Here is a 14741-nt window from a genome sequence, read left to right on the forward strand (position 1 = left end):
AAACAACAATACTCCATGTGACATAAGTAATAAACCTATTACTACTCAAGTCGAACATGGAAGGAAAATTGAACACTATTGTCATAGGCATTCAATAAGGGCATGCAAAGAGAAGTCCTCAGTATTGAAATGCCTTACACATACTAAGGGGCTGTGTATTAAAGTTGGAGGAGACAACTTATTACTACTGAAGTTCTCTTGTCTAGAGTACTTCCAAATATTTTGTAGGTTCTAAGTGTTTACAGTATTTTCACCCTTCTCATTGCAGTGAGAATGTGTGTAGTGACCATAGGATTTTAAATGACTACTTAACTTAATCAAGTTGTAGCCTAATAAATGAAAGACAATATACATGAACATACAAAATAGACATCAACATAATTTAGGCAATCAAATATCTATAAAAGCATGGATATATAATACATATTAACATAATTTAGGCAATCAAATAGCTATAAAAGTATCCTTCAGACAATCACATTAGTTAAAATACTCAAACTTTTTAGGTTCTAAATACTCAAACTTTGAGTTTGAGGTAATTCTTTGCTTTTGACAAGTTTCCTAGCTTCACTCCACTAGTTTAGACATGGTAGGATGTTCACATTACTTAAAATAAGTGTACATTAGGTCTGGTTGCAAATTCTTACCTTTTAAGCACACATTTATAGCTTCCAACTACTAAAAATTTGAGTTGTACCTTTAAATTGACGATATAAGGTTGCTTTAATCATCACTTCAGCTGAACAAACACTGCCAATCATTTTTGGGTTTTAAAGCACACTTTTAAAGTCATTTTTCTGATGCAGTTTTCATTTTTAGACCTGTTCGATTTTGTACACTTTGTATTGTTGGGATGTGCCCTCATTTCTATCTTTCTTTTATGTTTTAAAACTTGTGTAGATAGTTGTTTTACTGTTTTGGTTACTACTTTAATACACTATGCATTATGACCACTTTTAGTGTATTCTACTAACTAGTTTTAGGTTCTAGGGTGTCATATTTTGAGTTCTAAGTTGTTTTTGTAGTGTGACTTTCTAATTAGCATTGTTTTACCATCCTAAACTTGTTAGGACAGTTTGTTTGAAGTTTGTTAGGCTACTTTAGTGCAGTCATCAAAATTTGACCATTCTAGTGCATTTCTAGTAGACCTTTTGAGGTTTTAGTAGTGATTTCAAGAAAGTGTGTTAGGAATCAATTCTTGAGTCCATTCTTAGTCATTTCTAGGACGTAACAACTTCTGTAGACGCTTTTAGGCGTCTTTTACAGATTGCACATCATCATTCTAAACTTGTTAGAACAGTGTCTTTGGAGTTTCTTAGGCTACTAGTATTATGTGTTTTTTGGTCAAACAATAAAACTTTATTTAAGTACTTTAAACTTGTTAGGATAACAACATTATTCATTCTTAGGTTAACTCAGGTGAATTTCGAAATTGTCACCTATTTAGTACACTTTTTAGGTTCTAGGGTTACCATAACTTGAGCTGGAGGATGTTTTTGTAGTGTGAGTTTGTAGTTACCCATGTTTTATGATTGTATAATTCTTAGGACAGTTTCGTTGTAGTTTCTTCTGCTACTTCACTATAGTTAGAAAAATTTTACCATTCTAGTGCATTCTAATTTAGTGTACTTTGGACCATGCTGTCCTTGTACAGTGAGTCTAATTTCTGTTTATGTCTACCTTGCTGCTGTTTTCCAGGTTGGTGTGGTGTAGTTAAACATTCTACACTCACTTTTAACATTGCCTACTTCATTCAATGTTATAAACTCAGTTTTGGTGGTGTGATGGAGTGATTTTTCTACATTTTTGGCCATATCAAAGTCAAATTTCAAAGTCTACCCTTTGTATGCTGTGTCATAGTTTAAGCAAGTCTAAAGTGATCTTTAAAAGTTGCTAGCACAATTCAATTACTAATATAATGTTCTTAGTGCAAAATAGTATATTAAACCATCAATTGATTTCCCAAATATAATGTCACTCTTCTCCACCCTCCCCATAAGTCTCTCCACAGACATGTTACCAAGAATAACACAACCCTCACTTTTTTTTTCTGCTGCTTTTGGCCCCCACCACTCCACATTCCAACTCCCTCTCACCACTCTCTTGGGCCTATAAATTCCATCATAACGTTGCAGCAACAATATTGAAAATAATAAGGCCACTTAGAGGCTCTTTAAAGCAAGACAGAAGAAGATGAAGTAGCAACAGTAGTTGTCAGAGAATCTTACTGTTGCTTGTTTCTGACCAAATTAGTAACCAAAGGGTTACAGCAAAGGGTTGCAGCAAATGGGTGGTGGCAGTGGTGATAGTGGAGATAGTGGTGATAGTGGTGATGGTGACCATAACAATTCTATTTCCATGGTTGTTAAGAACAAGAAGAATGGCTCTATTCGGTCCACTTTTATGCATGTTGATGGGCTGGACATGTTTCTCATGATTTTCGGATTGATTGGAGCCATTGGTGATGGCTTATGCACCCCTTTGGTGTTGTTTATCACCAGCAAAATGATGAATAATATTGGAAATTTTTCTGGTGGAATAGATAGCACTTTCCTCGACAGCATCAATAAGGTATTGTTTGTTTTATCTTCTTTTCTCTCACTACCAGTTCAACACACATGGAACAATATCAGAAAATAGCTTAATTATTATTTCATCAACGAATTTATTACCTTTGTGATGCAGAATGCTCTGGTTTTGTTATACTTGGCTTGTGGGTCTTTTGTTGCTTGTTTTCTAGGTGAGTATGATTTTGGTTTTTACTTGACCAACTTGTATATCTTCATTTTTCATGATGCTAAGGCTTTAACATTGTGCTGCTCTTACTATGGGGGATTTCAGAGGGTTATTGTTGGACAAGAACCGGCGAAAGACAACCTGCTAAAATGAGAGTGAGGTACCTCAAGGCAGTGTTGAGGCAAGAAGTCGCATACTTTGATTTGCATGTCAGTAGCACATCCGAGGTCATCACCAGTTTCTCTAATGACAGCCTCGTAATTCAGGATGTTCTTAGTGAAAAGGTGTGCAGAAAAATCAAAACCAGTAACTTGTATTTTTCTTGACCTTTCAATTTTGATACTAAACAAAGTGTTTTACTTCACTGTCGTAAACAAAGTGTTTTACTACTTTAAGCTGATGTAACATGCTACTACTGTAAAACTTTTAATAAATTTTCATCTTAACAAGAATTCACAGATGATGTGGTTGATATCTACTCATTTATGTCTTATGTGTGTGTGGTCACATCATTTGATTTAACAGTTTCTCCCAAATTTGAAAACTATAGGTTCCAAAATTTTTTATGAATGCCTCTATGTTTGTGGCGAGCTACATAATGAGTTTTGCATTATTATGGAGATTGACCCTTGTGGGGTTCCCTTTCGTGGTTCTACTTGTGATCCCTGGTTTTATGTATGGGAGGACACTAATGGGGTTGGCCAGCAAGATGAGAGAAGAATACGACAAGGCTGGTACAGTGGCAGAACAAGCAATATCTTCCATCAAAACAGTTTACTCCTTTGTGGGGGGAAAGCAAAACCATAGATGCTTTCTTTGATGCTCTACAAGGTTCAGTAAAGTTAGGACTCAGACAAGGCTTGGCAAAAGGCATAGTTATCGGAAGCAATGGTGTTGTGTTTGCTATATGGGCTTTCATATCATATATTTTAAATGGCAGCATTGTTTTTTTCCGGACTTGCAAGCTGTCATCATGAGGTTTTCAAATATTAATTATTTTTCTTCCCTCCCCAAATGGTCTTATTGGTGACAGGTTTGATGGTAAGAAGTTTTTGGACAGAAACACAGGAAAGAAGATATTAAACATGTTCCAACTACATAAAATAATCAAACCTTTGTTGGAAAACAAATACAGGTTTGATTACAATTATTAAAAACATGGAATATAGTATCTTAGACAAGAGTTATGATTAGGTGTTGATAAAATAAAGAAAAATTTGATGTTCCACTAAACCAAGCCCAATATGGAAAGGTGACACTGTGACAGATTGGCCTAAGCCAATGTCTCCACTACGCACACACACACCAAACATTCCCAATCTGTTACCCATAACTGTCATTCTTAATTCCAATTTTCATCTTCTCTCTTTCTTTTTACACCCATAATTCATAAACAAACCCTTCCAATTAGGTTTCACATATTACTTTATAAGGGGAACTTTGTATTTTACTTATATATTTATATTATGTTCCTCTTCCCCATCACGTACCAATCAACACAAAATCTTCTATCCACCTTTCCTTCTCAACACAATTCAAAAGTGATTTTCAAATCTTTGAAAATTGTCTATCAAGAAATAATATTCCAGTATATGATATCTCCAACTTGTTTTCAATAACAAATTTTGCATTCTAGTAAAAATTACATAAGATGGGTGTGAACGAAAATTTCAACAACAATCATGATCATCATGGGTGTGTGGATGACGATGAAATCCCACTTCCTGGATTTCGATTCCATCCCACAGATGAAGAGCTTGTTAGTTTCTATCTACAAAGGAAGCTTCACAAGAAACCCATCAGCATCGACCTCATCAACCAAATTGATATTTACAAATACGATCCTTGGGATCTTCCAAGTATGTTTTCTTGATCTTCTTCTGTTTCTCTTAAACTTTCTAGAAAAGTGTCTCATAATATCATGGAAGGCTTTTCATCTATATGTATGATATAATTATAAGCTTTGAGGCTTTCCTAGTAGATTCTTATATTATAAACTTCAACCAAATTTAATATTTAACATTGCTGATTTTGTCATGCCCTTCTTTTTGTTCATTGTGGGGATGGCCATTCCTCTGGCTCTCAAGGTTAGCTGCGAATGAGAAAATAGGTGGCTATGAATGCTTCAAGTGTTACTTTCTATGTTCCTTTTGTTTCTTCTTTTTGATTCAAACCAGCCCTTTTTGATGCTTCCATTTCTCTACAGAGAATACCAAATAGACTTGTAGCTGTAAAAAAGGTTCTGGTTCGATCACTCAAACTCCTCTTTTGGGGATTGCTCTTGCAAGGTTAGTTTTTCTCACACATTTCCTTTTGCCCTCTTTTTTCAGCATAACTAAAGAGTTCCCCTGTTCAAGAGGGGGTGAGAAAAGGAATCAGGAACTTCTTATTTTATGTTATGTACACTTCACTCAGCATTACTCCCTGCTGAAATATACTCGGTCTTGTGAAAGTTATTCTTCTATAATTTGCAATAATAATTGATTCTAGATTTCATTTTACCAAATCTAATTCTGGTAACAGTCTAGGGCATGCCTTGTTTTGATATGATGGATGACCTCAATGATGAAGGTGGTTTCTCTCATGCTCCGGACAATCTAACATATGGTGTTGACATGAAACAGATAAGGTGGTGTGGCATCCTTCAGGTGATTTTTATAATTTTTTCCACCTCATTTTCTATTAGAGTATATTTTAGCTGATAAGTCTGATACAAAAGGAATAATACTTGTTTTTGAACCATTATAGAGAATTGCTCTGGCATATTTGGTTGTGGCACTTGTGGAGATATTTTCAAGAAGTGCACAAGATAAAGATCCACCCACCCAACTCTCAATATTGAAGTTGTATTATTGGCATTGGTTAGTCCGTGAAAGTATGGTTCTGGTTAATGGCTAATGTTATATGCTTTTGAACATTTATTTGTTAATATTTCAGGCTAGTGGGGGCTTGCATACTTGCTGTTTACTTGGCTTTACTTTATGGAATGTATGTTCCAGACTGGCAATTCACTGTCCATAATCCAGACAGCATATACAATGGAACAATAAACTACGGCTAAGGCTATTTTAACCTTTTCACTGGCATGCCAATGCCTTTCCCCTCATTTCAATTACAAAACATTAAACTTTCTCAATCAAACAACCACATACACTGCTTCCAGAAGAACATCATACACATTCCAGAACATTGTAACTCATAATGAATTTTTAAACGCACAACTTACCTCAACCAAGATAGCACTTGACGATGGCAACCTTTGTACAGCACGACACTGACACAAGCCCACAACGGCCCCTCCAACGAAATCCCTCAACCACGTTCCTTCAATCACATACTAACAAGTGAATGAAAAGTAGATGAAGGCAGCAACACTATCTAGGCTTCAACAATATGAACATGAGAATGAAATTTTGTGGAACTTACCTCTACCGAGATAGCCCTTCACGAGCACGACAACAACAGAAGCCCACTACGGCCCCTCCAACAAAGTCCCTCAACAAACAGAACCAACACCCCTCAACGTAGCGACTAACCCGCTTAAAAACTGTAGCCCGAGACTCCCCAAACCACCACGCACCGTGAACGAACCACGATCAAGGAGGCCAGTCACCACCGTGAACGACCATCACCAGTCACTAACCGAGAAAGTGGGGAGCGTCAAAAAATGGAGGGAAGGGTGTGAAGAAACAGAGGCAAGTTTGTGAAGAAAGGCAGGACAGAGACGAAAGCGTACAAGTGAATAAAATCAAATTGGGGAACGAAAACCCCAAATTCAGACTTAAATTACCGCGAACCTTACCGACGGCTTAAAAGCCTTCGGTAATTATCTCAATACCAAGGGCTTAAAAGCCTTCGGTAATATGCCGTCTGTAATTTGCAATTTTCTAGTAGTGTGATTGAATAACGGTAGATCGAAGGGGATATGGCTAGAATATGGAGGATTTGAGACGCGAAAGGTGATTCGGTAATGAGAATAATGAAAAAGAATGCTAGAGGTTGATGAACAGTAGAACGATAGAGTGAAATGGTTGTGGCTCGAGAGAATGCTTCGAGAGAGAAATGAATATGATCTCGTGTCAACGAAATGAAGGTGTGGCAAGAGAGATAATATCACGCATGGCTGAATGAAGATGTGGCAGCTTGGAGCGTTGATGTGCAAGGAATTGAACTATTTGGTAAGTTTGGGACAAAACAGACTCTTGTTTGACATTGGAGCATGCATAAGTGGTGGGATGCATAAAGGTGTGTGATTGATCGATGAGCATGAGACGTGAAGGACGTGTCTGGTTGTTGTACCGAGTAAATCCTAAGACTATCTACCATGAGATATGGGATAACGACTCTTTTTTTCCTTGTGTGCGAAAAGGGAGCAGTGTTTGAGTGTTAAACCTTCTTTTCATTAGGAGAATGATGTTTTGCATAGTACTTATGCAATAGGGAAACAAATCCTTTTACCGCAAAAGGAGGATGACACCAAGCGGCCTTGTATGCGGACTACAGTTGTGTGAGGTAGGGTACAAGAATGCGACTGAGTCTTTTCATGACAAAGTTTATGAGGTTGTGGATGCTCGTGGTGTTGTTCATGATGAGGATATTCATGATGATGTTTTCATGATGGCGATATTCATGACGGTGGTATATTTATGATGATGATCATGGTGTTGAAGATGCTCCTTAGTATGCCATGGTGATAGTGGTGTGGCTATGATAGTGATTTTTAATTTGGTGATGTTGTTAGCATAGGTGTTTGTTAGAAAAATGATGAAGATGAAGTTTTGATGATGTCCAAATCAAGTCAAGATATATCGAGATTCAAGAAGATCCTTTGAAGATTTGTTTTTCTATTAAAAGCTTTTGCAATAATTGTAGTTTCACTAGTACAAAAACAGCGTACAACGTCGAATATTTTTTGTCTTTCACGTCGAATTCGAGAATGACGTCATATCGGGAGACTTTAAATTGACGTCAAATTTAAAAAATTCGACGTTAATTCAACTTCGAATTTTGTCAATATACGACGTTAATCAATTTTTATTTTTTTTAATCAATTGTAATCCTTTTTAACAACTCTATGAAACCTGAAAAGCAGAACTATGAACGGTAATATAGGATCAACAACAAATAACAATAATAAACAACAAACAAGTTCAATCAAAGTTCAACCAAACAACAACAAACAAATTGAACAAAGAAAAACAAACAAGTTTAACAAATAAGTTCTTCAAAACGAAAACGGAAACTAACCTTTAAAAGGTGGGTTCATCGGAATAAAGTGGTGCTACCAATGAGAGAGAAAGCAAAATGTGCCTATGAAGGACAAGAACACGAAAATAATCAGTTAAAACAAACGAAAATCATACCTAAAGTAGTTAATTAACATGCATTTGTATCAAATGAAAGAAAGATTACATTTGATGGTCGTCAAACTCCGTTCGAGAAAAGTTTGAGCAGAGAAGTGGTTCTCACGCGCTAAGACAAAGTGAATGAATTTTCAATCTCCCGCTCAAATTTTTATTGAATTCACTGGCCTTTTGACGTCTAACATTGAAGCATTCGAGTTTTATATCGTCTTATTACATCCAATTATAATTCTAAACGACGTTTAATAATTGCATTTATTTACAAAATTGCCACCGGTCATTTTTAACGTTGGTTATTTAGTGGTTAGACGTTAAACGCGTGACGTTAGACGCTGTTTTTCCACTAGTGTTTAATATTTAGGACTTAGATTGGTAGTAGGTTTTTGTACTTTCATACTTTGTATTTACTGTTCAAAATAAAAAACATACGGTTTTAATCGATTAAATCAAGTATTAATTGATTAAAACGTTGCAGGTGCTGAAAACCCAATTGCCACGGAAATAATCGATTAATACCTATTTGAATCGATTAGTTAATCGATTAATCCTTAAAATAATCGATTAAAGGTGACCGTTGGAGTTTTCTGACTTTTGAAAACTAGTCGTTGTACTCATTTTAATCGATTAACACTTGTATTAATCGATTAAAAGCGTTAAATGGTTGGAAACGAATAATGGAAGAGTATTTGCGTAAGTCTATAAATTGTTTCTTTGTGATTGTAATTTGTAATTGTTTTGTGAGTAGTAAACTGTTTATCTTGTTTTGAGATAAGCGACTAGACGTAGGATTGGTAAGATCCGAACCAGGATTAAATCATCTGTGCAAATTTCTCTCAACCTTACGCTTTATTATTTGCTTGGTAAGTTTAAATTGAGTAGAAATTAAAAGGCACACGTTCGTATTAAAAACCCTCTTGGTTTGTTATCCCACGCTAACCATTCCGCTGTAGCCGCTCTGACAATTGGCATCAAAGCTCGATTTGATAGTTATTCAAATGGCAAGATCATATCAAACTTTTGGAGAGGGTGCTTCTATGAATAGACCACCCGTATTCATAGGTGAAAATTATGCATTCTGGAAGGTTAGAATGAAAATATTTATTGAGTCTATTGATGTTGATATTTGGGAAGTTATTGCATTTGGCTCTTTTGTTCCTACTAACAGTATGCAGGAACCAAAACCCAGTGTTTAGTGGACTGCTGAAGATAAGAAGAGACTTCAAAATGATGTGAAAGCTCGAAATATTATTTCATCTGCTTTAACCGTTGATGGCAAATGACAAAACTACTAGCCAAGTAAGTACATCTAGCCATTCTGACAATTATAGTCAACTTAGTGAAGATGAATTTCATGAAACTTATGCTGCTTTAATAGAAGAATGTGAAAAATTAGATAAAGCTCATAAGAAATTGAAAAAGAATTTTAAAGATTTAAAATTTAATCATAAAAACGTTCTTGAAGAAAATGAAAATTTAAAATTAAATGTTGAAAATCTTTCTGAAGAAAATGAAAATTTAAAATCAGAGTTTAAAATTATTTGTGAAGAGAATAAAAATTTGAAAAATAAAATTTTATTTTATGAAAAAGGTAAATATCTTAGTAGTAATGAGTGTGCATCTTGTGTGAATCATAACAAATTACTAGATAACATAACCTTAGGAGAATGCAGCAAGAAATATGAAAATAAGGTTGTTAATAAGTACGTACCTAAAATTAAAAATAAACATAGCAATAGAACCCATAGAATGTGGATAGAAAAAGGAACAACTTATAGAAACACAAATGTGGTATCATGCTTCTATTGTATGAAAAAGGGTCATACTTCAAACAAATGTAAAATTAAGCATTATGGCATTTTAAGTGGTAGATATGTTTGGATTGCAAAATAATTTTCTAAATCTAACCCAAAGGACCCATACAAGTAGTTGTGTACCTATTGTTAATTTTTAAGAATTTATTTTTAAAACAAAATTTAAGAAAATTTTATTCCAAGGCCGATGAAACAATTTTTTTTTTTGGATATCTACTAACATACAAAACATATATAGTTTTCAATCGGAAAACATTTGAAATAGAAGAATTTGTGCATGTTGTCTTTGATGAAATTGTAGACCTCAAGGCAAAACCTCTTGAGTCAATTGAATCAAATGCAGGTAATGATGAAGACTTGTAGAAGACAACAAATGAAGCGAAGAATGATGACAATCCTCAAGATGAAGATCTAAACAAAATGTGGAAACAACCTACAGGATCTAAATTTGAAATATATTTAGCTCATATGCATACATGCTTTTATTAAGGGGGAGAACATTAAACACAACTTTTTAATTATGATAAAAAAGGGGGAGAAAATGTTTATAGCTTATTTGCTTATTTGTGTTTATTCACTAATGCGTTTTTCTTCCATAAGTTGTGTTTCTATCCAGATTATTACTAAAAGCTTTAAATCAAAATGGTTTTGGATCATCATCAAAAAGGGGGAGAATGTTAGCAAAATGATGAAGATGAAGTTTTGATGATGTCCAAATCAAGTCAAGATATATTGAGATTCAAGAACATCCTTTGAAGATTTGTTTTGCTATTAAAAGATTTTGTAATAATTGTAGTTTAATGTTTAGGACTTAGATTTGTAGTAGGTTTTGATTCTTGTACTTTCATACTTTGTATTTGCTGTTCAAAATCAAAAGCACACGATTTTAATCGATTAAATCAAGTATTAATTGATTAAAACGTTGCAGGTGCTAAAAACTCAATTGGCACAGAAATAATCGATTAATATCTATTTTAATCGATTAGTTAATCGATTAATCCTTAAAATAATCTATTAAAGGTGACCGTTGAAGTTTTCTGACTTTTGAAAACTAGTCGTTGTACTCATTTTAATCGATTAACACGTGTATTAATCGATTAAAAGCGTTAAATGGCTAGAAACGAAGAACGGAAGAGTATTTGCGTAAGTCTATAAATAGGCTCTCATTTTCCATCAACAGTAACTATTCCCTTGTGCTATAGTACTCAGAAATCATTGAGACTTGTGTTTTCTTGTTCGGCTTGTGAAACTCGTGTTTGTGGAGCTGGTGAAGTGCTGCTACGGTGACAGAGGAAATAGTCGGTTCATCCTTGGTGTGTCTGAGGAGGTGTTCAGAAGAGGAAGTTCATCCTTCGTGAAGTATTCGGAGGAAGTGTTCATCCTTTGTGAAGACTCAAAGGAGGTGTAGGTTCATCTCTTGTGGTATTAAGAGAGGTGGTTTCTAAACTTTTATAAATTATTTCTTTGTGATTGTAATTTGTAATTGTTTTGTGAGTAGTAAATTGTTTATCTTGTTTTGAGATAAGCGACTCGACGTAGGATTGGTAAGATTCGAACCAGGATAAAATCATCTGTGCAAATTTCTCTCAACCCTACTCTTTATTAATTGCTTGGTAAGTTTAAATTGAATAGAAATTAAAAGGCACACGTTCGTATTAAAAACCCTCTTGGTTTGTTATCCCACGCTAACCATTCCGTTGCAGCCGCTCTGACAGTGTTGATGAATGGATAGATAGTTGATCTAGGTATGTGATGTTCGTGATGGAATCTAGGTATTGAGATTGTTGATAGGGGGAGCACTGGTTTAGCTGAACCCACAATCTCAGTAATATCTGAGTTTTTGATGATGACAACACATAATTAATAACACATGTGTATTTTGTGTTACATGTTCTATGCTTACATATGTTATATGAGTATATGAGTATATGAGAACATGATTGTGTTGATTGTTGTGTTGTTCATTGCATTTCACTGTGTTATATATGTGATTTTATACATGAATGCATGACACATGTTCTCATACTCATGTTATTGACTATGAGTTTCATACTCATGGGAAGTATCTTAATGATTATGAAGTGATTCCCTCCTCAAAGTCTTCGTTGACTATTTCGGTACAAAGAAAAAATTTTACACATCTTCTAAACAATTCTTATGATATTCCTTTATCTCAATTGTCTTCACTATGTAATAAAGGAGGGTTTTGGTACAAATCTCTCAACAGGTTTATCTTTTCAATTTTGGAAGAATATAGAAGTCATCCTCATGGTAGAACTATTCTCTCAAAGGGAGATAAACCACATACTTATATATGGAGTATGTAAGAAGCTAGACATTGTATCTTATATGGAGATAAACCACATACTTATATTGTCTTAAGAACCTTGGAAAGTTATTCCTTTAGGAAAATATTTTTTTGAGTTTGAGTTTGTCTCTTTTGAAGACATGCATAAGGTATTAGAGGTTAATTGGTTTTTGGAATTTGAACAATGTGGTTTTAAGAGTTTTTGTTTGGACAAGATTTTGTTTAAACTAACTAATGTTGGGTGAGGATATATAGTTTACCATTTGCATATTGTTAGGAAAATTGGTATTCCCTTACTTTAGATGATAATACTATGAATAAATCAAGAGTTTTTTTTTACTAAGATTTTGGTTGATATAGGTATGTTGATTGAATTACCTCATCAAATTTTAATGGAAAGACCTTGTTATGTCTTTATAATAGAGTTATAATATTAAAAATTGCCCATTTTGTTCTTCTTGTAAGATGGTTGGGCATGTTCTTGGAAACTATTGAAGGGAAAAGACATCAAATTTGATTATGTTAAATCTAAGGGGGAAACAATGTTAAACAAATTTATGTTCCTTTATGTTTTAATTAGTAGGTTAATGTTGTGTACAAAATTTATCTGGTAAAGATGTTGATACAAACAAGAACTATGCAAGGATGAAACTAAGAAAATTCTTCACAATTTAATAAACCTTTGATTCAAGATTCTAATGTGTAGGATGCATGGGCAAATCAATTTGCACAAAACAAATTAATTTGGATGATATGCATAATTTTGGGAGTGCATTTAATCAAAATTTGCCACCTTCTTTGTGGCAAAATGATGATGTGAATATGGTAAAAAATTTCCTCAATGAATCAATTGGTTCAAAATCAAATACATTAAAAATCAAATACACTAGATGAAGGTAATAATTTGTTAGCTATTGTTATGGTTTTGCATAATAGTTTTATGCTCTATTTGAAAACGAATCTATAGTGCCTAAATCTTATAAGATGATGGAAATTACAACGATCATATTATAAAATTTTATATAAAATTAGATTATAAAATGATGAAAGAGTTTAAATTACACTGATTAGACTATACATATCCAGAAGAGACAAACTATATATAATACAAGTTATATTTATTAAATGATGAGTTATGAATTGATCAATTGATACATGCACTTCAACTCATCATATTGACCATATGGCATCTAAAATACCACATCTAATTTATTTATTTCAATATATTAATTGATATTCTATTTTCATAACTCATAATCTAAAAAGGTTAAACTTGTAATGCTAAGTTAAGCTTATGTTAACTAAAGATTATATAATCCTTAAAAAACTGTTTGTGTTTTGATATTTTTAATTTTGAAAATTTTATATTTTTTTTATTTTTAAATTGTTTGAAAAGGATTAGACAATGCGAACTGCAGTAGAAACACCAAAGAGTAAAAGAAAAAAGTATTTTTACATTTTTATATATGTTTTTAATTTTTAGAAAACTGGTGCGTATATGAAAACTTGGGATTCCAAATAGTAAAAAAGGGTGGAGATATGAAAAGTAAGATGAGGGTTATAAACCTAAAATAAAAGCTCTAATCAAAGAAAGTGCAATCGGATGCAAGTTGCAAAAACGTGGCTGCAAACAGTCATAAAGTGCTACTGTCGTGAGGTGTAGCGCGTAAACATGGGGATCTGAGAAGCCAAACTAGGGGATGAGCAAAAAGTAGCCCGGCCCAACGTAACATACTATCTTCCTCTTCATCAATCAATGGCGCGACTTGCCTCATCTTTTTCTCATTCAATTTCACATCATTAGGCACCTCTCAACTAACTAATTTTATATGAATAATTGCTTTTAAGAAAATTTGAGATATTATAAATACTTTTTAAATAATGTACAACAAAACCTACAAGTATTAAAATCAATTTTCTACAAATAATTTTACACAAAAACTCAAGTAAATATTTTTTTTTTACCAAAAATATTTGTATAAAGATGCAAAATTTTTATGGATAACATTTTCGGGAAAATTTGTAGGTAAGACGGATTTTTCTAGTAGTGATATGAGAAAATATAATTTTTATCATTTATTAGTATTATCTAAGTTTATATCTACAAAAGGTTTTATAATAAATAATTTACAATATTTAGTTTTTTTTGTTTAAACTCTCGGATGATCCTCTTATTTATTTATATGGAAATCTCAAGTGGGTCCTCATATTTGCAACTATCTCAATTGGGTCATAATATTTGTAAAATTAAGCTAATTGGTCCAAATATTTGTAAAATTGAGCCAATTAAGTCCTCTCCGTCAAATCTTCACAGACGGCGTTAATAGCGGATGACGTGTTGCACGCTGATTTCAAAGTATTTGATTACGTAGAATTTTTATTTAATTTAAGACATTATGACATGACAAAAGGGTTTTACTTATCTTCAAATTATAGGGTCCATCATGACCGCCACCCGCCGATGGTCACCATTTTCACCATCTCTTCAACCACAGTTTGCAATCAATCCTTGCATCATCCAAA

At 33.6% G+C, this 14741-nt stretch overlaps 1 protein-coding gene across 1 annotated transcript; it reads left to right on the forward strand.

The window, feature by feature from the left end:
- The first annotated feature begins 2286 nt into the window (after positions 1–2286).
- On the forward strand, positions 2287–3556 carry LOC148200582 (ABC transporter B family member 15-like). Its single transcript, XM_088112993.1, has 4 exons — positions 2287–2571; positions 2686–2740; positions 2842–3020; positions 3287–3556. The coding sequence occupies exons 1-4, from the start codon at positions 2287–2289 to the stop codon at positions 3554–3556; spliced, it is 789 nt and encodes a 262-aa protein (XP_087969119.1).
- Positions 3557–14741: the final 11185 nt, after the last annotated feature.

This window comes from Vigna umbellata, chromosome 4 (genome assembly GCF_029865625.1).
Source record: "Vigna umbellata cultivar VRB3 chromosome 4, Vumbellata_1.0, whole genome shotgun sequence".
In the NCBI taxonomy this organism is placed as follows: Eukaryota; Viridiplantae; Streptophyta; class Magnoliopsida; order Fabales; family Fabaceae; genus Vigna; species Vigna umbellata.